This window comes from Ziziphus jujuba, chromosome 8, assembly GCF_031755915.1.
Source record: "Ziziphus jujuba cultivar Dongzao chromosome 8, ASM3175591v1".
In the NCBI taxonomy this organism is placed as follows: Eukaryota; Viridiplantae; Streptophyta; class Magnoliopsida; order Rosales; family Rhamnaceae; genus Ziziphus; species Ziziphus jujuba.
In genome coordinates, this window is record NC_083386.1 from 28005333 (window position 1) to 28031704 (window position 26372).

Sequence of the window (26372 nt, forward strand, 5' to 3'; positions counted from 1 at the left end):
GCAATTTGGCTTCGGTTTGTGTTGGAAAATTTTAGTGAAATACAAGTGGAAGCTACACCACTACATTGTGATAATACATCAACCATTGCCATCACTAGGAATCCAATCTTTCACCAGAAAACCAAGCACATTGACAGGAGGTATCACGACATCAAAGAGGCCTTGCAGGATGGAATTGTAGATTTGACATATTGTGCTTCCAAAGAACAAATTGCAGATATGTTTACCAAATCATTACCAAGGGACAAATTCAATTATTTGAGGGAAAAGCTTGGAGTTGTTTCAACACAGAGGTTACAGGGAAGTGTTGGAATATAACCTGCTGTGCTGACATGGAAGCTAAGGCAAATATGGACAAAACGAGGCCATATAATTGTACTTCACAGTGGCTCATATGCCATGTGTTATAGAACAAATTAGAAGGATGAGAGAATGAGTGCGTAAAAGTGTGAGAGAGAGAAAATACATATTTATGCTTTTATAACAAATTGTAATCATTACATTTATGATGTAAGCAAAAATATTTTGTTTTACTGTTACATTGTAAAAAAAGAATGAAATACACAAGAAGAACACACGTTCTTTCTCTCCTCTAACTTTTCTCTCTAGCAAATCATCATCTGCATTACAAACTTATACCAGTCAATAGAAATTCTTCAAGCTCCATTAACAATGTTGTCTTAATACTAATTTTAATTCTAATCCCAATTTGGTCATATCTTGCATACCAAATAGACCATGTCTTCAGAATAATACGATTAAATCAACTTAATAGGAGATTAAGCTGTATATATGTATATAATATATAGAAAGAGTGTTATACTTTTCTTTGATGTGGCAAGTGCTGACACCTCGTTAATGGCTTAAATCTATAAATTTCAAGTGACAACCTTTGTCATTTTTCGACATAGTAGATTTCCAATATATAACAAAATAAATAGGTTTCTAACCAAATGAATTAAATACATATATATATATATATAGAGAGAGAGAGAGAGAGAGAATATGCATGTAACTGAGCCATCATATGTGTTAACAGTATTTGATAGAGGCTTTTGACAAATGTTATCTGGGCATTGGATAGGTGACCATCCAAGGGTTTTATAAATCGTTGTTTTTGACCATCCATAAGCAATCATGATTTATGAAATATTAGATACCCATATTCAAGGACCAAACCGAAAATCCTTTATGTAACACCCCGTCCCGAACCATGTCGGAATTTTCACACGTTGATCGAGGTTCATTGTTGACCGTTGACCGAAGGGGTCAAAAGTTGACTTTTTAATCCGATTGGAATTCTAGGTTGACTGAGATACCGTTACGAATTACACGTTGGCACGAGTTTGTAGACTAGTAGTACGTTGAAAACGGAGCTACGGTTTGAAAGTTATGAGCAAAGCAAGTTGAGGTCCAAACTGTCCAAGAGGTGCCAGAGTTGACTTTTTATTCATGCAAAGTTGAGCGTTGACTCATGCATGATTGTGAAGTGCTCGTTGATACGAGTCCGTAGACTAGCGGCACGTTCGATTTGGACATGTGGTTTGGAAGTTATGGACTTGTAGAGTTTTTCAAACACCGTGTTATTTTAATATTATTTTTGAACGTGTAACGATGTGCCACGTGTGACTTAATGAATGTGACCATGTGTCACCATGGTGAGATGCCACATGTCAACCATGTATAATATCATGTTATTTTATTATTATTTTATATAATATTGTTTTTATTATTATTTAATTATTTTTATTTTTATTTTTATTTTATTTTATTTTATTTTCCTTTTTCTTTTTCTTTTTCTTTTTCCCCACGTGGGAAAACACCTTTCTCTTTTCTTTTCCCTTCCTTCCCTTCTTCTTCCCCGAGCCCGACAGAGACAAAAAAAAGAAACACACAGACTTCTCTCTCTCTCTCTCCTTTGACTCTCTCCCTCGCTCTCTTTGACCGGCCTTTTGGCTGGATTTCAGTCGCCGGAAAGCCACACGCGTCGGCCACCGGTGAAGCCCAGCTCGCCGCGACCTCAGCCTCCAATTTTCTCGGCCAGTCGCCGCCGGACGCGCCCAGATCGGGCCGGTGAAGTCGGCGGCGGCCGGTTAAGTTTTTCCGGCGATTCTCGCCGTTTCCGACCAACCCAGCCCGACCCATACCTCTATTCCACCATTTTCGACCCCTCTGAGTCCATTTCCGGGGTTAGATTGCCCAAAATCCCCACCGTTTGAGAGATCCCTCAAGTTTAAATCCGGCCGAAGCTTTCCGGCCACCTCCGGCGGAATTGGGGTCGATGGAGACCGGATTTGTAATCCTCGTCGCTCAAGCTTCGATTTGGTATATTATTCGACTATTTTGGATAATGTTTGTGTTTGACCCCCCCGGGTACCGGGTATTATTTATCCGAATAAAATATTAATTTATTTGACTGTGTGTGAATTGTGTTCTAGGAGCACCGGTGAGTCGTGGAATTGATCCCATGGTGGATCATGGTTTAATTGCGTGCTCCAGGTGAGTGACCCACCTTTAATAAATATTTGGGAATAATTTATTATATTTATTTGGTGTTTATTTGATATCTGGAATTTATGCTCATGTGGCGTATTTTAAATATAATCGGGAAAAATATTATTTTATATATATAATTACCCATTGGTGCTAAATGGAATTTTGGGGTCATTAAGAAATTCCCGATTCTTATTTATGGTGATTAAATGGTACTTATTATGCATGAGCAAAGTATATTTCAGTAATAATCGTACGTGGTTTTAAGTATTATTTTCGGGCATAATTGGGTTAAATATTTATGAAAATATTTGTTTAAATTTTATAAATTATGCCCGCGGTATTTTTATGGTTGAACCTCGTACTTCGAGAAAATTGTGGTTTATTTGTTATCGAGGTTTCGTACCGATTTGTTAAATAAAAATATGTGGGATGGTAAGTGTGAGAATTTAATATATTTCCCACGGTAATTTTGGAAAATGGTACGGTTAGTTAATAATAATTGTTTTAGACGCACTCATACAGTATTTGTGTTCTGGTGTATGGACACGTGGTAGCGCGCAAGTATTATGTGGTTTAGCGCGCAAGTATTATGTCTCCCGTGATTGTCATTGGACCGTGGGTAGGCAAGTTTAATATTGGCCACAGCCGCCCCTCCCTTGGCCGGGATGACGGTTTCAGCAGCGGTACTATCGGGACGCCGAAGTGCCGTTTGCTAGTTTCTCTCTTTAATCTCCCCACCAGTCGGTGCTCGGGACGCTGAGTATCGGAGGGCATCACTGGTATATGGTGTGGTGCGTCAAGTGTAATTTTCAGATAAAATTTCAAACCCGAAAGAGTACAAAATTATTTATTATAATTTATTTCAGTTCATTTATATTTGGGGTATTTATTTATCTATTTGTTGTTTATTAAATTATTTGGTCCCTTGGTTTTCGGGAAGTATGAACAAAGGGTTTTGTGAAAAGGTTTTAAAAGAGGAACTTTTCCAACCGAGAGAATTGTAAGGGTTTTGAGAGAAATTATTATTTCCAAGTAATTATTATTTACCTACGTTATTACCGTGATATTATATTGTATAGTAGATAGGGTCACTCACTGAGATGATTAGTATCTCACACTCTTAAATTCCGTTCCCCTAGGTCCAGGTTGGAGACGTTGATGGTCCGGGGCGAGCCCCATGTCTCAGTTCGTTGCCGAAGGTTCAAGAAGTATTTCTTCCCTTTTTCCTCTCCATCCTGTATTACTTCTTTATCTGTCATTGTATAAATTCTACATTTATTGTATAATGCTCTGTATACTGTATTGGACATGTAGTTGTCAATTATGCACTGAGTTACTGCTATTTATTTTGAAGTGCTGAAATTTGTGGAATCAATTTGTAGTATTGTGGGAGGAATAAAGGGATGTTTATAGAAGTGTGTTTTCAGTGCAGGAAATTTTTTGGTTAGTCCTACCCTTAGAGGAGGTGCTGCCGGATTTTCCGTTGAAAGGTTCGGTGGTATTTCCCTGGGATCAGGATTTGTCTAGGGTTCCGGGGAGGAATTCTGGACGGGTCCTGACACTTTAGACTTCGCAAAGTGGAACAATTCAAGAACCAAACCAAAGATCCTTTAGACTTTGCAAAGTGGAACATTCTTCTATTACCTATCCATATGGCATTGAAGAGAATAGGCTAGAAGACATTATTGATATATCAATATTCAATACTGACGGATGATTATCAATATTAGTAGTGGGATTTTCTCATAAGTTCTTTAATTTCTAAACTAGGTGCCAATTCGTCAAGGCATGGGAATAACAGTGCACGAAATTTTCATAAGCTATCTCAAGCCAATGGTGTACAGCAAGAAGAGCAACATTATTAGAAAGGGAAAACCAATGGATTTGATGCTTTTCATAGTACAAGGTGTTTTATGGAGCTTCATACAGCTAATGATAACAATGGAAGCAATAATGTTTTCAGAAGCTTTAAGCGTCTAAAGAAAGGTGCTTACTGGAGAAGAACTTCTAAATTGAGCATTAACATTGTCTGAGTCTGATTCAGCTTCCAGCTTCCCCATGTCGTCTTCAAATGTCAGATCCCACACAAAAGTTGAAGCATTAGTACTTAGTTCTTACAGCCAACGACATATGGTGGCTTTTAAATATAAATGCTATTGGCTTTTGGAATGGGCATATCAAGCTATACAAAGGGCATAGCGCCGCCATAAAACAGAAGAATCCAAAAGGAGGCCTCTCCAATATTGAAGGGTGCTCTATTTATTAAAAGCCATAAATAAGCTGCACCAGCAAGGGAATATATCAAAGCAACAAAACTGCATGGCACTAGTTATTGTTGTTGTTGTTGTTTCTGTTGTTTTTGTTGTTTAATAAGTATTAGTCACATATATTATATCTGTGCTTGTGTGTTTGCATGAGAGTATCTATCCCAATATATATATAAATAGTTAGTATATATAATTAATGAAATGAATTTGTTATTGGATGTTTTTCTCATTTTCATTGGACGTGTGTATAAAATTGGTAGCTAGATTAATTCCAAAGCTTCAGAAAGATGTTGTACAAAGTGTTTGAAAATCTCATCGACCATGTCATCGTCTTAAGCCAGTGGTGTACAGTGTATGCTGAAAACAACTTGAGAGTTGATGAACTGTTCATCACCCGAGGCCTTGATATACGGACCTTCAAAAACTAAGTAGAAATGGAGAAACTAGCTAGTTAGCACTGACTAATTATGCCTTTAAAAGAAGGGGATATGTTAGGAAAGAAACTTGGAAATTGGAATTTGACCATTTACCTCCTTTACCCACATCCCCATCTCCAGCACAAATATCATATCTCTCACACACGCGCACACACAACAATAAAAAAACATTGAAGGCTTAAAGCTTTTTCTCTTACAACCAAAGACCCAAAGAAATTGGTAAAATAGTTTAATTTTGCGGTCTTTCTAGAAAGAAGCTCCACCTGTCCACCAGATCTGAATTGATGCGATTAGAACCATATTGGTGCCTTAAGCCAAAAGAAAATTTCCTGTTGACTGAGAGAGGTGGTATATGGCAAAGTATAACCAGTAGTAGTGCGTAGTGATTGAGTTTTGCATCTTTAATTGTGAAGAAAATTGGCTACAATGGTCTAACTTTTCCATTCATATAAGAGATCAGATACTAACATGCCACGCCACCTGAAGGATAGGTCATCAAGGCATATGTCCAGGCCCAATAAAAAAGAGGGAGCCCCCAAAAATTTTCAAAAAGTTCATATTAAAATTAGTGTATATGACTCTCTCTTTATATATATATATATATATATCTATATATATCCTTTTAGCACGTTTCAACTAGTAAATAAAATGGAATGGTTTCTTTTTTAAAACACAAACTTTTGATCTTCTAGAATTTAATATTAATTCTAATTTATTATTTTAACTTACTTGTTACTAATATTTTTTTATTTTGAAAAAAAGAGCATCAATCAATTATTAAATTATCTATTTTCTATATTTGTCTCAAGCTTTAACTATAAAAGATTGATAATATATTAAAAAAAAGGTTAAAAACCTCTATATTCTCATCTCTTTCCTTACTTTTACTTATATTTTACGTTTAAAAATTGTTGAATTTTGTTACGTAATTTAAACACTTTGATCTAAAAAGCCGTAAAAGAGCATAATTTTATTTATTTTTATTTATTTATTTAATAAATTTATATTCAGCGTTCATTCTCATAATCTTTCTCATTTTATTTTTATTTTTATTTTCTGCGCGAATTTATGTTTGTAGTTATTTACAAGTTTTGTTATAGTTGATGGTATAGATTTTTTTGTTTGGTGGAAATTCTTGGTATAAAACTAGTCAATATCCTTTTTAATACTCTTACATAATTGTTCATGAGTTGAAAAAGATTTTATAATCAAAACTTGACTACAAAAATATAATTGATAATTTTACATCTTAAAATAAAATAAAAATAAAAATAAAAAGAAGATAAAGAAAACTTAAAATTAGTTTTAAAGATTTATTGTTATTTTTGCCAAAAACCTCAATAAAATACTAATTATTAAAACCGATTTGACTCAATCAGAGAAGAAATTGCTACTACCCTACGAAAACAAATTTGGGGGCTTAATCAAGAGAGCTTTTCTTGTTCGAATTATACAAATAAAATTAAGCAATATATATAAAAGAGTCCCTCAAGAAGCTTGTTTGCTTAGTTACCCCTAAGTTTCTTAGTTTTTCTTTATATGTGTTATCTCGAATTTTTTTTCATTATATATAGATATATATATATATATATATTTCTTAGACGCATTGCATACACCTATGCTTTCAGGATAATAGATGTCATCTCAAGCCGGTGGGGTACACCGAAAACAGCTAAAATATTATTTGAGAGGGAGAACCACTTGATTCGATGCTTTTCATCACCGCCAAGGCAATGTACGGACCTTCCCGACTAGTTCAAAAACCACAAATCGTCTTCAAAAAGGAGAAATCTCTTTCTTATTTTTTTTTCTTTCTTTTTTTCTTTTTCCTTTTGGAGAGGAGCTTCTGAATTGGACATTGAAATTTACATCCCTTGATGACATCTCCATCTCCACCACAAATGCCAAATGCCACGCCAAAGTCGAAGCTTTTGCTCTTACAGCCAACTACTCAAGAATTTCTACACTACCTTCTGTTGGCTATTCAGGAGGTAGCTCCACAATGTATCTGACTTAAAGCGATCAGATCCAATGGCACTTTTCCGCTGCAAAGGAAGCCTGGCATCGCAGCAAACCAAGAAAGAAGGCAAAAGAATCCCCATGGTTGATTGAGGGAGATGGAAGCTCGAAAAGTGGGCGGCAACGTGCAACGTGCAACGTACAATAAAGGCCCTACTACTTACCACCAATTCACTCTTGGTATAGTTTCTGAAACACATGGTCTGAGAAAACTTGTAAATTAACATGTCTAAGATGAAATTGAGGTTGTTTCAGTTTACATTTTATTGTTTGTGAAGAAAAATACCCATAATGAGGTTATCCCATTCATAGACGAGTGAGCAGAGCAGAACAGAACACAACAGAGCAGATTTATAAATTAAAACTGGTTGTTATGTACATTATAATGGACAACATTAAAATAATAATATTGTAATTAAATTTTGGGGTTTAGGATTATTTCATGTTTATTTTTATGCCTCTAAATTGTTGACAACGCATTGTTGAAAGCATCTAATTGGTTCATTTCGTGTAGACATTGTGTGTTACAAATTAGTAGTTAATAACTTCACTTTTTTACATTTTGGCAACCTCTGCCTATAATTTCATATATTTCCTTTCTTACAAAAAGTAAAATGAAACAAATAAAAACCTCTATAAAGTCTTTGCATTATAATATTTAAAAAAAAATTAAAAAAACGAATTATTGCAATATTTATTTCTAATACAAAATCATATTTATATAATTTAAAAAAGGTTAAAATGACAAAAAAAATATGTAAAACGAATTATTAAAACATTTTATTTCTCAACCATTTAATTTTGAAAAATTTATAACTTTAAGCCAAAAAAAAAAAAAAAATCTACTTCAAATATATAGTCTATGCATAGCTTATCCATTTGAAAAACATATTAGTTTTCTTCTTCTATTTTATTATTATTTTCTTTTAATACTTTTTTTGCATATAATTAATTTTATTTATCCTGATCCTGCGAATCAGGATAACTTGTTTTCACAGCATTTCATTTATGCAAAGAAAAGTTTCACACTTTTCAGTACTACTTACTATAAATAATAGTCAAGTTTGGCATGTAAATTCCATGATCCTAATGAAGTTCCTTTCTCACTAGTTGCTGCTTAATGCCCTCCTCCTTGCTCCATCATATAAAGGTTTTATTAAATAAAATATTACACCTTTTTTTTTGGGTACGAAAATAACATTGTATGTTTTAAAGTTTCATTGTAACTGTCTATTCCTTTCTTTTATAAACTTCATTTTTCCTTAAAAAGCATATCGTATCTTTCTGCTTGGCATGCTGAAAATCATTATTTGCTCTCGCATTTTGCAGTTGTTGGCTTTGTTCATACCCCCTAAAAAAAAAAAAAAAAAAAAAAAGATGGAATTTGTAATTACTTATTAAACTAGTTATAGTAATTTTTTTTTTCTTCCTTTTTTTTTTTTTTTTGTTGTTGTTGTTGTTTTTTCCGGTAATTAAGTGCATCAATTATGATAATTAACCGCGGATATTCTATTTGGCTTATTTCTGTATGTTGTTATCTTTACCCTTTTTAATAGTTAAATGAAACTAGGAGAAGAAGAAAGAGAAGCAAACAGAGAAGAATGAAAATATTATAAAAAATTAATGTCATTGGAAATTATGAACGTTTTATTTATATATTTCTTGACCATGTATTATGGTTGCAGTTGTTGACGGGAAGTGGCATTTTCTCAAGCTATGGCTCAATCAATCATAAGGTTAGCATTGTCTATTAATCTTACTACTCTTATTTATAGCATTTCGTTTGCAATGAACACTAATGAACTAATAATTTATGCACTCAAATAGATTTGCAAGTAGTTAACTGAAATGGATTCAATTGGGTAGGCTTTCAATACTTATTCCTGAAAGTCATGTCATGGGTTAGAAATACTAAATAGGAGGAATTATTATAAATGAAAAAAAAAATTTGCAATTAGTATTTATAATAAATAACAGGAAATCTTGTCATGGTTTAGAAATACTAAATAGGAGGAATTATTATAAATGACAAAAAAAATGTGCAATTAGTATTTAAAATAAATAACAGAAAATCTCTATTTTTATCTGTTTTATTTCATTTCGATTCATATCTACCATTAATATATAATATCATCTTATTTAAAAATATTTCTAAAGAAAAAAATTAAAAATTATTATTATTTTTTAAGATGACTTGGAATTTTATTACTATCGGGCAAAAAGATCTTCGTCCAAAATTTATAGTCACCAAACTTATCATCAATATTTATTATATAAAATGGGTATAAGTTTGTGAACAGGAGCCAACTGCGAACTTTTATTAATTGTTTATTTGGAGCTTTTATTGGTGCTGATTTTTAATTTTTGTTTTCATGGATGAAGATTATGTTTGAGGGTTTTTTTTTTTTTTTTTTTTTGGGGAACTCTTTCTGATCCATATATGATGAATGCAAAATATTCAGGGATATTGCTCTGGAAGGGAAAACAGATGGTACTGAAGAGAACAAACTTTCTTGGAAAAAATATTTGAAAGATTCTAAAGAAGTTCTGAAGCCGGGAGGGAAATATCCTTACAAATGGAAGAAAATATTTCTGTGGGCATGTGTGATTGCAGTGTCAACGGATCCATTGTTTTTATATATTCCAATAATAATTGAAAATCATCACAAAAAATGTGTGGCACCAGACAAAAAAATGGAGATTGCAGCACTGCTTTGTCGAGCTTTCAGTGATGTATTTTTCATAACCGATATTTATTATCAAATTAAAACTAAATCAGCTATGAACGAGTCCTTCGAAGTAACCACAATAAGAAGAAAGCTTTGGCGATATTCCATCTCAGCTGATGTTCTAGCTGTTCTTCCCCTTACACAGGTAAAACCAATCTTAATATGAATTTATTTCTTCAATTCATCGTTATGTTTTTTTTTTTTTTAATGATGTTTAATATTTTACATAATCAATATTATTATGTATAACTTCTGATCAATGTTTAATTACCAGGTGGGAGTTGTATATTTATTTTTCAAACGGAGTCTTTGGAGATCTTTTGTAAATTTCCTTCTTGTTTGCCAATATACAATAAGGATTGTTCGAACGTACCTAGCGTTTAGTGAACTTAAAAGGACCCCTGAAGCACTGGGCCCAAAGACTAAAGGTGTACTGAATTTGTTTCTCTATGTTACTTCCAGTCACGTAAGTTACAAATATATATATATATATATATATATATAACCTATTATTATTTTACCTTATTATAATGGCTATTTTAATTATTTATTATTTTTTTGATGTATGTATATATATATATATATATATTTAGGTACTTGGAGCGTTTTGGTACTTTCTTTCAATTCAACGACAGACAGCATGCTGGCGAGCTGCATGTAGAAAACTTCGTATAAAAGCTTGTATTCATGCTAATTTCGAATGTACCGACCGTAAATGGTTAAAGCCGGCATTTCTCAAAGAATTTTGCCCTGTAGATCCACAAAATCCAGCTATGTTTGATTTCGGAATATTTGTTGATGCCATTAAGCTGGGTATTCTCGGTCCAGTTGACTTTCCAAAAAAGTTTTTCCATTCTTACTGGTGGGGCCTACAAAATCTCAGGTTTGTTTGTTCATCCACTCATAAACAAAGAAAAAATAATACAAATCTATAGCATTCACCAAGAAAAAATAAAATAAAATAAAAAACAAATGTATAGCGTTATATAAGAATTCTCACTTTGGACTTCCTCTAATTAATATTAAATTATCAAAACCTTCATTATTAGTTTTTGATTTTTTGAAAGGTTGAGATTTGAATCCTTCTTTAATTCTGATTTCTGAATCCATCTTTTCAGTTCTTTCGGTCAAAACTTGAAAACAAGTCCCTATGTCTGGGAAGTCTGCTTCGCGGGTCTTATTACTGTCATTGGCTTGCTTCTGTTTACATATTTAATTGGAAATATTCAGGTTAGTACTACTGAACTTTTTTTTTTATTTTTTTTTCTGATTCAATAAAATTTTGTATAATTTCCAGCTTCGAATTTCTCAACAAGCTCAGAAAAGACTGATCAGGCTTCTGTCCTTGTCCTGTTTTTGATGATCTTAATTCTTGATACTTCTCAATTTGTCATGGACAGACATATATGCAGATGGCCGCCACAAGATCGGAGGAGATAAGAAAAACTATGAAAATCAAAGATAACGAATTGAAACTCAAAGAAGAAGAATTTAAGATAATTGTCGGCGACCAACTTCCTCCGAAATTTAAAATAATTTTGATGCAACAAATTCAATATGCAGATGAACATCATAAAGATGTTGATTGGAAAACTGTGTTGGATTCCTTCCAGGGTCGAACACCGCCTCTCACCATGGAGGAGCTAGAATTAGTGAGTTCCTCAGCCACTTCTGAACAGCAGCTTTTTTTTTTTTTTTTTGGTTAATAATTTTCTTATCAGTTAATCATGTGTTTTCCTGTGCTGTAATTGATTAATTTTCAGCATAACTTGTTGTGAGAAAAAGTATTAATTAGGGTCTTTATATTGAATGAGCTTTAGTTATACATATTTATATATGTTAAGTTATGACTAATTCTAAAAGCTTTGAATGTATATCAAGCTCTGTCAACAATAGACTATATATGCACATATGTTATGGTACAGATATGTAGGAAGATTGATGCCACAGGATTCGGGAATGAGAAGGAAATTCAAAAACTAAGTGCAGACTTGTGGTTGCACAATAATAACATCCCCATCCATTTGAAGCGTATTATTCGACAATATGTGGCATGGAAACTGGAATACAGCAAAGATGTCAATCTTCAGACTGTGCTCTCTGTTCTTCCCCTAAAACACAAAGAGTCTATCAAGATTCATTTTTGCTTAGCTACCCTGAAGAAAGTAAGTTTCTTTAATTTTTCCCTTATATTAAATTTGTTATATATGTCCAATTTGTTCTTCATTATACATATTTCTTACATATATGATGTGCACCTATATATGCTAGTTGCCGATGCTTCAACATATTAGTGAGCAAATGCTTAAACGAATCATAGATCATGTCAAGCCAGTGATGTACAATGCAAACAGCTACATTATCCGAGAGGGTGAACCACTTGATTTTATGCTTTTCATTACGCAAGGCACCGCGTGGAGCTTCACAGCTAATAATTATAGATCTTTCACCAGTTTTACGCGTCTTAAGAAAGGTGATTGCTATGGTGAAGAACTTGTGCAATGGACATCTACATTTGCCTCCTTCCTGGACTTCCCAATGTCGCACTCAAATGTCAAATCCCATACCAAAGTCGAAGCCTTCATTCTCAATGCCAGCGAATTGATGACTTTTGTCTCTACTAACTGGAGCCATTTCACCAGAAACAAACGCCTTGATCTAACCAGATCTAACTTGGAGCGTTTGGACTCTGCTGCACTTCAAAGTGTACGAAATTTCTGGGAAAGTTACCGGCGCCGCCGCCATTCCCATTATCCTAGAAGACTTAAAATCCAACGGAGCAGTGTGGCTAACAGAGCCACGTTCTAAATGGTCATGAAATCTCTAGGCCATGGTATAAGCATTTACTGCAAGATGATGAAGGCATTCCTATGCTTTACTTTATGGACTATTTACACACTAAATATTGTTGTAAAGTCATTAATATATAGTTTCTTTAAATCCTTTTCTTTCTTTCTTTCCATATTTTCTGTGGATTAATCATGCACCAATTAATTTTCTGAGCTCTGGACATTTGCTGTTTGATGTTGCTGTAGATGAATATTTAGTGTTAACAGCACTTTTATTTTGTTATTTACTGTATTTATTTTAACAATATAATGTGTATGTATAATTAGTATTGATCATTTTTTTTTTTTTTTGGGAAGAAAATTATAATTGATCACTTCGAAAAAGCTAGCTAGAACTTGTACGGACGAAATATTTTGAAATAAAGTACCACTGTAAAAATTTGTTAAAACACTGAAAGAGAATTCCTGGTAACTAACATTAAGCAAAAACAAAAACAGAATTTGAGGATTTAATTAACAAGATTTAATATTATTTAACCAAATTTGCCTCTTCTTTTTCTATGGCTTAGATTTCTTTATTCTTCATTATCACTTCATTGGAGTGGGTTTCACGGCATCCGTTTCCTGTACAAGATATTTTCTTTTCTTAAGAACAAATTAAGAATGTATCAAGTCATTGTTTGTGCTTTCGTCTGTAAAATTCATGTGAAATCTAGCCCAACGTAGTGTGTTTGGGTTCAAAAAGAAAGATGTCCCATCTTTCAAAATAATTAAAAGAGGAATTTTGCCCGATACCCTTATTTGAAAGCCTTTAATGAAATATACCCCTCTCCTTTCAAGGTTTTTTGTTTTACCCTTTTATTTTTTAATATTCCTAAACTATTCTTTTCAAATATCAAAAGGAAAAATACACATGAAACGCCCAACGAAAAGAGGAAAGGGAAAATGAGAGAATGGCGAAGCAGCTATCGGAGAGTTCTTCAGGAGGAGAGATGAGTGAAGGAAACATCCTAGGTTCAGCAATTAGCCCAGCCATGCCCTTCTCGGTTTTGGCCTTGGAGTCCTGTCATCGACGTCTACTTGATCGGCGAGCAGATCTACAGCAAACTCCTTGGTCCTTCCTCTTCCTCCTCTTTTGGGTCTGCTTTTAATGGTGTGGTCTTTCCTAGGTTTTTCAAGAAATCTTCAAAATGGAAAAATACAATTAGAATCCTATCATCGGAACCCTAGCTTGGTTTTTATCGTAGGACTTGCCAAATGGAAGTTTATTTTGGAAGCCGCAGCAAGAGGAATCATCCATGGTTAGATTCAATTCTGCTATACTTTTAATCTTTTTCTCTTAATTTTATTGCTTTTCTTGCTTTGAGTAGGGAGAGAAAAAAAAAAAAAAAAAAAAAAAGGAAGCGAAAATTTGTTTTAAAAATGCAAAACTTTAGCAGTTAAGTTTTGTCAAGTTTTCTGAATTCTTGACTATATATGTTTTTATGATAAATTTTTAGGTGAAGTATTCAAGAAGGCCTAATCCTACCAACTGTGAGTAATTTTTCCATCCTTTTTTTTTTTGTTTTAATTGTCGTTGTTGATTTATAGAATTTTGTTAGCCACTGAAAAAATCTTGGAAAAGGGAGGAGAGAAGTTAATTTTTTGAAATATCAAATTCGCATTTTTGAGCAAAAGATATTGATTTTTCTTAGTTAATTATATTAAATTTTGGTCTAAAACAAGGCTTTTCACTAGGGATTTTCTTCAGTGTCTAAACAGAAGTTAGATTAGTTAAACATGGTTTTAGTTTTGGAAAATTTATTATTAATGTTGTTTTTTATGATCTTAATCAGCCTGCAAAGCCAAGGGATCAGACCTATGAGTTCATTTTAAGGTATGCTTGTTTAACTAGATTGCCTTATTAATTGCTTTTATGTGGTTGGTTCTGTACTTTGTGATGAACAATAGTTCTACAGATCACCATCTATTCTTTAAAGCCTATTTGATTGGTGGACTTATAAGGTATATTATTGGGTTCACTGGAACACAGTAATGGAAGCTGTATTGAGTTGGGACAGATGAAGGTCCTATGCTGTTATTGGAAGATAGAATTTCTTTTTTGTTCGCTTCCTTCCTTTTATTATTGCTTTATGTACCAAAGTGTCTTTTAGAGTTAAGGTCCTGGTATGCATGATAGACATGGATATTTTTTCCATGGGCATGTCATTTCTTATTTTGATTGAATCTTGAATCTATGCTTACAAAATTTCTCATTTGTAGGATTGCTACATTGACATCTACTTCCCAGAGATTCTAATCATTTTTACTAACAATTTTGATTACCAACATCTATGGTGCCATTTTGTCAAGGGATTGCTTGTTGATGATGTATGTATTTCAAATCAACTATCTATTGTGTTAAAACAAATTCAACCTGTCAGCTAGATTTACATTTCCATCTCATACTTATACAATGTATTTGTCAGGATCCGTCCAAGATCCCTCATCGAAACCCTAGATAAGTCCTGATCCCTGGGAAACCCTACCGGACCCTTCAATGGAAAATCCGGCAGAACCTTCCCTAAGGGTTGAACTTACCACAAAATTATCCTGCACGAAAAACACTTCTAGATACATCCCTTTATTCCTCCCACCTTACTACAATATATTTTCACAGATTTGCAGCACTCCAAGGAATCAATATATGATTCAATAAATATGTGTCCAATCAGTATACAGAGTATTATACAATACAATTAAGTATGAAATTTAATACAATATAAGATAAAAAGAAATAATACAAGATAGAAAGGAAAGGAAAACCCTCTTGGACTTTCGGCAACGAACCAAGACATCGAGTTCGCCCCCGGATAATCAACGTCGACTAACCTAGACCTAAGAGAACGGAATTTAAAAATATGAGATGCTAATTATCTCAGTGAGCGATCCGATCTACTAATCAATAACAACAATAATAATAATAATAATTATTATATTATTAGAAAATAACACTTGCACTCAAAATTCTCACAATTCACACAGTTGGAAAAGTTTTCCTTTTAAAACATTTTCGCAAAACCCAATCTTTTATGCCCCAAAAAATTCAAGGAATAATTAATTTAATAAAAAATTAAATAATCCAAATACGAATAAAATATAATAAAATAAATTTAGAATACTTGCATTAAAGAAATATAACATAAAAGTGAAATTTAATATATAATTTATAAAATTTGATTTAATAAATCAAAATAAACAGTGTCAAAAATATAATTTAAATAATTACAAATAATCATGTAAAATAAGTGGTAGAAAAATACTATAATATTTATTTTGAAATAGTAAACCAATCTATATAATATTTTTATGTCAAGATGCATTTTAAAAACATTAATTTAAAATAAGTGACATAAAGTATGAATAAATACATTTTAAAAATTACTACTTGGAAATAGGTGGCAAAACAAATTAAATACGTTTAATTTAAATATAACTTTAAAACTTTGATATTTGAAATTTATATCTAAAAAATATTTGACGCACCAAACTATATACCAGTGATGTCTTACGATACACAGCATCCCGAGCACCGTCCGGCAAGAGGTTAAAGAGAGAAACTTGCATACTGTCGCTTTGGCGTCCCGACAGCGCCGCTGCTTAAACCGTCATCCCGACCATAGAGGGGGACGGCTTATGGCCAATATCAAACTCGCCTGCCCTTGATCCAATGGCAACTCACGGGAGACATTATAACTTGCGCGCTCACCCACATACACAGTACAGAACACCAGTACTGTATGAGTGCGTCTAAAACAAATAACCACATTATTTTAAAAATAACAATTTTTTCAAAACTCACTGTGGGAATCATACCATTTTTCAAATTCACAATCCCATATTTTTCTTTAATATCACCAGTATAAATCCATCGATAATATATAATTTTTCCCATATCATAAAACCCACCATATAATATTTCAAGTGCAAAAATATATCTATTTTGAAAGCAGCATAACTTGAACCAATATTTTTCTTAAAATCTTTAAAATCAAATCATGCCAAAAATATTATTAAAACCACATGAAATTCATATATTCTTAAAATACTGTAAACGCATTTGTTATGCATTATAAAATCAACATCAACTCAACAATAATTAATTAAAAACTTTAAACCATAATTCCTTTAAAATCCCAAATACATTTTTCGCAACAACACATATGTTAAAACCATTATAAATCAGCATTGTAAAATTAAATAGAAATTCCTTCAAATATTAAACATATATTAAAATTCACATGAAAACTTTCTCATTACACAATATTCCAACAATAAAATTTAACAATTATTAATAAAATTCCATATCCATAAAATTCTTGAAATCAAAATATTTTTTGATGCACAAATAATTATAATTCATTCAATTTTGGCATCAAGATTCCAAATATAAATTTATTAAATATTCAACACATAAAACATATTCTTCAAATAACCAATTAACACAAAATATATATATTTTAACATCCCAAAATAATTTTGAAGGTGGATCACTCACCTCGAGCACGCAATCCAACCAAGATCCTCCATACGATCAATTCTACGACTCACACGTGCTCCTAGAATAACAATATTACACAGGGTCAAATAAATTAATATTTTATTCAGATAAATAATACATGATACCCGGGGAGGCTAACACAAACGATATCCAAAATTCACAAATAAGGTATCAACGGAAAGCTAAGGGGATGAGGATCACATTACCAACCTTCGTTAGGCTCAACTCGATCCGAGGTGGCTGGAAAGTGGACAGAAGCTTTCGACAGAATTTCCCCTTCTTCTATCCCACAAACGGCTCGGAATTTGGGCAAAGGGAGGTTATTTTCGGAACCAGGGGGTTGAAATCTAGGGAAAAGGACTAGTCTCACGGTCGGAAACCACCGAAAAAGGAGTCAGCCAGAGGACCACCGGTCACCAGTTTTGGACGGCCAATCCAGGCACGTTCGCCAGCCAAATGGCCTGAAAATTGGCCCGTGATGTCGCCTGACTATGGGCTCTCAAGCCCACCGGCTTGTGTTTCTTCCAGCCATTGAAACCCGGCCAAAATGATCGGTCAAAGAGAGAAGGAGAGAGAGTCAAAGGAGAGAGAAAGAGAAACAAGTCACTATGTGTGTTTTGCTGGTGTTTGTCAGGCTCGGGAAAGAAGAAGGAGAAGGGAAAGAAAGGAAAAGAAAAGAAAAGAAAAGTGTTTTTCCCACGTGGGGAAAGGGAAGGAAAGGAAGAAAAAAGACAAAAAGAAAAAGAATAAATAAATAAATATTAAAATAATAATATAATAATATAATAATATATAAAATAAAGACAAAATAATATAATATAGTATTTTCTTATTACTGACATGTGTCACTTCTAAAATATTACACATGGTGCATCCCACTTGGTGACACGTCACACAATTATTCACATTTTTAAAAAAATATTAAAATAATATTGTATTTGAAAAAATTTATAGATCGAAATGTCCAAACCAGGTGTGCCGCTAGTCTATTGACTTGTATCGATAAGTACTTCACATCTGTACATGAGTCAAAACTCATATCCCCAAAAATAAAAAGTCAACTCTGACACCCTTAGACAATTTGGACCTCAACTTGTTTTGCTCATAACTTTCAAACTGTAGCTCCGTTTTTGACGTGCTATTAGTTTATGAACTCATGACAATGCGTACTTCGTAGAAGTACTTTGATCAACATGAAATTCCACAGGGAGCAAAAAGTCAACATTTGACCCATTCTCGGTCAACAACGATCAAACCCGGTCAACCTGGATCAAATTTGAGAAATTTCCGGTGTACTTCGAGACGAGATGTTACAATATTACATAAATGGAGGCACAAAGACACATACATGATGCTCATGCCTCTACCAACATGAATTGTGCATAAATTATTCAAACTTTATGTTTTAAAATGTAAACAGAACTCTCTTTGATTAGAATGTAGTAGAATTATTTCAGATCACTCCTCTAGTATCTTCCATTCTATATATATATATATATATATTGATAAATACATATATATATATATATATATATATATGTATATACAATCATCTACAGTGCTGTTCTTGATCAAACCTCTTTGCACGACAAAATATCCTCTGAATTTAAGAACATATTATACACACTTTTATAAAGATCATATATATATATATATTTAGCATTGAACAGATCTTGAAGAGAGTGGGGTTCTGGAATATCTAAATAGGGTTAATGAATAGGTGCATAACTAGCGACTCCAAATCTTTATAGACCTACTAGAACTCCTATTCAAAATGTACATTGGCCAAAGCATGCCATGTAGACAAATCAGCTGAAAATGAGATGTAAGGCAATCAATGTATCGTCAAGTTCATTTATTTTACTACAGTATCAATATTAACATAGCTATAGGACATTTGTAGTAAAAATTATTGATTGCAAGAACTACATACCAACATAAGTTATTTTATTTAATTTTCTCATTGTGGATAGCATGTTTTTGAATATTTATTTGGTAATTATATGCTGATTGTATTAGTCTGCTGGGTTTGTATAGCATTCTAAAATTAGTGAAACTTGAGGCATACTAACTGGTGCATTTTTTGCCTTGTGCAGTGTCTTTATGAGTCTTTTGAGGAAGATTCTGGATATTTTCAGTTTGCTACGGCAATAACATCGAATGATATTGCTGAAATATAGAAGTTTCTTGATGCTGTTGTTGATGCAAGGTATTCACTTTTTAGCTTTTAGTAAATTAGTTATTCTAGTCCCCTTGATGATGACCCAAATAGCAATGACCTCTTCTTTTTACCCCCAAGTCCAGGTGGTTAGGCCTCGAGCATTGGGTAAAAAAAAAAAAAAAAAAAGATATTCCAAACATGATGTACTGGATGAAACAATTTTAATTATGTAAATATGGTAATCCTGCATTTGGATGGCATAAGTGATGCTAATTGTGTAGAAGTTCTTTTCACCAATGATGAGAACCATAGACAAATTTATGTTGTTTGCATTAATTTCTCTGAATTACATTTAGTCTAGAATATTTGTAATTAATTTTTCACTGCTAGTTGCATCTTAGTGTATAATTATTATTTTTTTCCCACAGACTTTATCATTGATTTATTGCACTATTTATAATCTTAATTGATCGTAGTTTACAGTTATGAGGGTTTGATTATTAAGACTTTGAATAAAGATGCTACATATGAGCCTTCCAAGTGGTCACTGAACTGGCTGGAATTAACAGGAGCATTGTCACACAAAGCAAGGTCATCCCAATTATATGATAACGTCTTTCATCAGCTTTTGACATTTCCCTTATCCCTTTTGTTTCTTCCCCCAAAACATGGTCTTCTTCATTCAAGATAAAAGGATTAAACAATGGCCTTGTTTGTTACCATGAAATGTTAACATTAAATTTATGATACATTTTGCTATATATAATTATATAATCTGGCTTTTGGTTGTACTTTTTTCTGTTATTTTAAATCCCTTTTCTCTGGTTCACTCAATTCCACTTTTTGTAAGTCTTTAAAAACAATGTACCTTGGTGGTTATCTGTAGAAGTTACAACCTTATCTCCAAAAGCAACAGAAAAGGATGTTTATGATTTGTTCACTTATTGTGGTGCAATTGAGCATATTGAAATCATCAGGTAGAGTCCTTCTACACAAATCAATAGTAGTCCATGGAACCATGAAGGCAATAGTGGTTCATCAGTAACAAATCAATAGAAATAATTTCCATTGGATGGGAAAGACAATTTAGTTCCCACCAAATTCTAAAATTATTCTGTATAAGGATCTTCATTTCCAGGATGTTTTGTTTCCAGGATCTTAATGTTTATGAAGATTAATATATGGCATCACTTATCTCTTATTCAACTAAAGCATCCAAATTTCTAGAGTATTCTCTCTTAAGCTATCTAAAATTCTCTGGATTGTAAAACTTGCAACTGAAATTGCCACTATTTTCTGTACACCATGTCATGCCTGCTAAAATGACCATAAATTGAATGGAAGTCAACTACTTACACTCGATAATGTATTTGCACAATTTCTATTGTGTCATACATAATAAGTATAATATTTGTTGAGAATATACATCCATTTTTCTTATATTTCTAATTTACCGTGTATTTTTGGTATGCTTGCAGAGAAGCTCTTGGTGTACCAAGAGTTGTAGCTGCAATGATTGGTTTATCTATAATCCTTTTGTTAGGAGTCCTTGATTGGGATGATTACTTAAGTGAGATATTAGCATGGGATACCTTGGCTTGATTTGTTGTTCTAGAGTGGGCATGGCCAGGCAACTATCAAATCTTGGTAATGTAACCTGGATGTCTAGCTATGTTGCCAAATTACTTCAGTCCTTCTCTCTGAGCTGGCTAGCTGCATTTGGTGTTCTTTAGGCAACTTATTTCTTTATCCACTACATGTTTGCAAGTCATTTTTTATCTCGAGATTAGTTCACAAACAATTTGTAATTTTTTCTATTTGCATACTACCTCTATCGTGTATGATATAAAATTATATTGAAAATTTGTTAATGTTTCGAAGGTGTTTTTGTCATGCTTCTCTTAATTTGGAATCAATGAGTATGTCATCATTAAATATTTTTTTGGCTACTGTGTTGTTGGTAGTATTTATATTTATATCCTATATACATATGTTTGTCTAAATATTTATATTTATATTTTAGCCTTTTCAATATATATGGTATATTTTATGGTTTACCGTCAACAAGAAAATAAAAATAAATAAATAAATAATAGTATTGCTAGAACTATTATGTATGAGCCTATGTGCTTGCTAAAAAAATTACTGACGGTTTCCTTCAATAATTACCGATGCACCATCGGTAATTTACAATTTCAATCCGACAACTTCGATGATGTATGTTTCCACCAATAGCATGCTAAATCTAACTTTATTAATGATCCTCAACACAATAATCTACAAAAAGACAGGAAAAAGTGGGAAAAATCCAAATAAAGTTGATTTTTGATGGTGCATCGGTAACTACCAAAGCCGACGGTTACATCGGTAATTATCGATATCTTATTGGTAATTTCAATTTGTCATGTATTTTCAAAGCAAATCATCACAATTCAATCCGACAACTTCGATAATGTGTGTTTCCATTAAGAACATGGAAAATATAGCTTTATTAATGATCCTCAATAATACAATCCACAAAAAGTTTGGAAAAACTTAGAAAATTTCACCCAAAGTTTATTATCGACGGGTTATCAGTAATCCATATTAGGATTTCCAATGTTTTCTGGAAAAATTACCAACAGTTCCATCGGTAATTACCGAAACCCCATCGGTAATTTCAATTTGACCATTTTTGGGGTTTTTTCTCTTTAAGATCATTGAAGAACATATATTGTGCATGTTGTTGCATTTAACACACATTAGGGGACTTGTGAGGGCTAAAAAATTGATAAAATGTGATTGCCACAGGGGTTTCGGTAATTACCGATAAAACCTACAGTAATTTTTCCAACAACTACAACTTGATTACAGTAGGTTTCATCGGTAATTACAGAAGACCCTACGGTAATCAAATTTTTGTGCCAATTTGAAAACTTTTTCAGAACTTTTGAGGTTTTTTTTTTTTTTTTCTTTTGGATCATTGAATAATGTATATTTTTCATGTTGTTACATTTAACACACATTAGGGGACTTGTGGGGGCCAAAAAATTAGTAAAATATGATTACCATAGGGGTTTCGGTAATTACCGATGAAATCTACGGTAATTTTTCCAGCAACTACAAATTGATTACCATAGGTTTCATCGGTAATTACCAAAGGCCCTACGGTAATCAAATTTTTGTGCCAATTTGAGAACTTTTTTAGGACTTTTGGGGTTTTTTCTCTTTAGGATCATTGAAGAATGTATATTTTACATGTTGTTGCATTTAACACACATTAGGGGACTTGTGAAGGCCAAAAAATTGATAAAATGTGATTACCATAGGGGTTTTGGTAATTACCAATGAAACCTACGATAATTTTTCCAACAACTATAAATTGATTACCGTAGGTTTCATCGGTAATTACCGAAGGCCCTACGGCAATAAATTTTGTGTGCTAATTTGAAAACTTTTTCAGAAATTTTGGGGTTTTTTCTCTTTAGGATTATTGAATAATGTATATTTTGTATGTTGTTACATTTAAGACACATTAGGGGACTTGCGGGGGCCAAAAAATTGGTAAAATATGATTACCATAGGGGTTTCGGTAATTACCGATAAAACCTACGGTAATTTTTCTAGTAACTACAAATTAATTACCATAGGTTTCATCGGTAATTACCGAAAACTCTACAGTAATCAAATTTTTGTGCCAATTTGAAAACTTTTTCAGAACTTTTGGGATTTTTTCTTTTTAGGATCATTGAAAAATGTATATTTTGCATGTTATTGCATTTAACACACATTAGGAGAATTGTGGGGACCAAAAATTGATAAAATGTGATTATCATAGGGGTTTCGGTAATTACTAATGAAACCTAGGGTAATTTTTCCAGCAACTACAAATTGATTACCGTAGGTTTCATTGGTAATTACCGAAGGCCCTACGGTAATCAAATTTTTGTGCCAATTTGAGAACTTTTTGAAAACTTTTGGAGTTTTTTCTCTTTATGATCATTGAAGAATGTATATTTTGCATGTTGTTGCATTTAACACACATTAGGAGACTTGTGGAGGCCAAAAAATTGGTCAAATGTGATTACCATAGGGGTTTCGGTAATTATTGATGAAACCTACGGTAATTTTTCTAGCAATTACAAATTGATTACCGTAGGTTTCATCGGTAATTACCGAAGGCTCTACGGTAATCAAATTTTTGTGCCAAGTTGATAACTTTTTTAGAACTTTTGGGATTTTTTCTCTTTAGGACCATTGAAGAATGTATATTTTGCATGTTGTTGCATTTAACACACATTAACGGACTTGTGGGGGCCAAAAAATAGGTAAAATGTGATTACCATAGAAGTTTCGGTAATTACCAATGAAATCTACGGTAATTTTTCTAGCAACTACAAATTTATTACTGTAGATTTCATTGGTAATTACCAAAGGCCCTACGGTAATCAAATTTTTATGCCAACTTGAGAACTTTGTCAGAACTTTTGGAGTTTTTTCTCTTTAGGATCATTAAATAATGTATATTTTGCATGTTGTTGCATTTAACACACATTAGAGGACTTTTAAGGGCAAAAAAATTGGTAAAATATGATAACCATAGGGGTTTCGGTAATTACCTAAATTTGCAAGTGAAATAATCTAAATTTGTAAAATGCTTAACCCATTGAAGAAGTATGGGAGGGATGGAGATAGGTACACACAGAGGAGTCGCCAAATTCACTATCAATCACCCTTTGGACTACTTAAGAATAAGCTAAAGACGATAAGGACAACAGACCATGACATGGAGATGAGTTAGTATTTGAACTCTTTCATCCTCATATACATAAATAGAGGCTGTAACAACAAAACAGATCTTGAATGTTTAAGTCAGCACCGTGTGAAGGGCTTTACATAAAAGGCAAAAAAAGTAACAAGAAAACATTCATCTAAAAGGCACAGCTCCAAGTTTATTACTTAAAATTTCCTTATGAAGAGACACGAAAATTACAAAAACAGAAAAGAATATATAGGATATAACTATTACATACAACCCTATTATCTGGAGTAGGGTATGAACTACGACCTCCATGGCTGCTTCAAGTGCATATTTCCTATACATTTTAAGCACTAAATTTACAGGAGCGTCATGCTCTTACTGTCTATTATCTGCTCTCCTATCATTCAGCTTATTTTTCATCACTCAAAAGTTAAACTATTTGTTCGGTGTATTCATGTTTTCTTATCTTTGTATTTACCAAAAACTTATAGAACAAAGCGTTTAAGTCGTAGTAAAAATAACTATGTACTCCTTTGATGTTTTTATTATAGGATTTTGGGTTGCAACAAATACAGAAAGTGGTGGGTTTACAGCTGTTTATAGCTAGTTTGGTGGTTCTTGCTCTCAATTCATCATATAGCTCTTCACAACCTGTGCCTTCAAGGTAATTACTCTCTGTCTCTGCTCAGTGATTTTTTTCTATTTGAATCTACAATATAGGGGTTTAGTTACTTTATTCATCAGGGTGTGACTTGAAGCTAGCATAATGGCAGGCTATTCAACTCTGTCCACTCATAACATTGCTTGTCCTGTTTTCCTAATCCTAAGATGTCAAGAACCCAATTTTTTATTTTAAAGAATTTTTAAAATTTCAACTGAAATAAAACAGCATAGATAATAGAAATGTAAACTGTACAAGAATGCTGACGGATTAGAGAAAATTGGTGATTGTTATGCTGTCATTAATGTTTAACATTATAATTTTAAATATGGTTATAATGTATAAGACATTTTCAGTGACTTATTTTCCTTATTTCATTTCTTGGTCAGCTTGGCTGAAATTGAACTGCCATATTTTACAACTGAGATAACATCACCATCAAGTCCTTTTGCTCTTTCTCTTGCAAAGCATCTGCAATCAATTGGTGCTAAAATGTATGGGGCTTTCTGGTGTTCACACTACCTAGAACAAAAACAGGTAACTTTGCGCTCTGTAACTTTTGTTTTAGAAGCTGATTTGAACGATGAGATTAATACAATTGAAAAATTGGTAACTGTATTCACATTGATCATCTCTTGTGCAATTTGTTTTCAAAAAATGAATTACTTGTTACATTATGGTATTTGCATGGTGACACTGAATGCAGATGTTTGGAAGTGAGGTGGCAAAACTGTTGAATTATGTTGAATGCTTCCCTGATGGTTATAAGAAAGGAACCAAAATTTTAAAGGCATGCGCAGATGCTGGAATTGAAGGTTTCCCAACATGGGTGATAAACGGGCAGGTGAGAAAGCGTTAAAATTCATTCATTGGATTTTACTGATTACTCATTTTGGAGAAGATGAAATTTCCATTGGAGTTTCTCCCCTGCCGACATTTTATTTTCTTGCCCTTTGAAATTCATCCATTTCTCATCAAAGATAGGTGTTTCTTGCAGGTTTTGAGTGGTGAACAAGAGTTGTCAGATATTGCACAAGCATCCGGTTTTGTTGTTAAATGAATCTAGTCTGCCCACATAAGATGATTCTGTTCAAATTGTGTTGTTTCACATATGTACAGATTGAATAGTGTCCTTGTGATTTACGTAGTAATCAGATTCGAACTACAATATTTGTACATCTTCTGAGTTTTTTTTTGCTTTCTCTAAAAACATGAGGTAGCTTTACAATAATCAGATTCGAACTGCAATACTTTTACATCTTCTGAGTTTTTTATGCAATCTTTATTTTGGTTCCTTACCTGTAAAAAGATAAACTCTTCGTTCCAAGCATAAATAGAAAACCAACTAAGCAACCCATTAAAACAACAATTGAAGATCTACCAAAACCATCAAGTGGACCAAAATTGAAATCCAGAACCAAATGACTAATTAGGAAGCAAACCATATTCCCAGCTATGGCTCCCAAAGCCCCAAAGAGAACATTCAATTGCTTCTCCAACCTCCTCAATGCAGATTTTTCAAAAGAAACCTT

The 26372-nt window shown here is 32.9% G+C and overlaps 2 protein-coding genes across 2 annotated transcripts; both read left to right on the plus strand.

The window, feature by feature from the left end:
• The first annotated feature begins 11796 nt into the window (after positions 1 to 11796).
• Positions 11797 to 12941, plus strand: LOC125421301 (probable cyclic nucleotide-gated ion channel 10). The gene is made up of 2 exons (XM_048469858.2): positions 11797 to 12113; positions 12220 to 12941. Exons 1-2 carry the CDS (start codon positions 11865 to 11867, stop codon positions 12754 to 12756), a joined length of 786 nt encoding a protein of 261 aa, XP_048325815.1. The 5' UTR covers positions 11797 to 11864; the 3' UTR covers positions 12757 to 12941.
• An 11542-nt stretch (positions 12942 to 24483) lies between these two features.
• On the plus strand, positions 24484 to 25929 carry LOC112491633 (thiol-disulfide oxidoreductase LTO1-like; the record flags this gene model as incomplete). The annotated part of the gene is made up of 5 exons (XM_060819360.1): positions 24484 to 24627; positions 24731 to 24843; positions 25230 to 25377; positions 25547 to 25684; positions 25838 to 25929. Coding segments are annotated over 5 exons (606 nt in total), but the record flags the coding sequence as incomplete, so codon positions are not given.
• Between the last annotated feature and the right edge of the window lie 443 nt (positions 25930 to 26372).

What these genes read in the sequence shown, in the direction of transcription:
- LOC125421301 (XM_048469858.2), top strand. Translation starts at nt 11,865, where the DNA reads ATGGTACAGATATGTAGGAAGATTGATGCCACAGGATTCGGGAATGAG. An exon ending in GCTTAGCTACCCTGAAGAAA is followed by an intron (nt 12,114 to 12,219) that starts GTAAGTTTCTTT and finishes TATATATGCTAG; the next exon opens with TTGCCGATGCTTCAACATAT.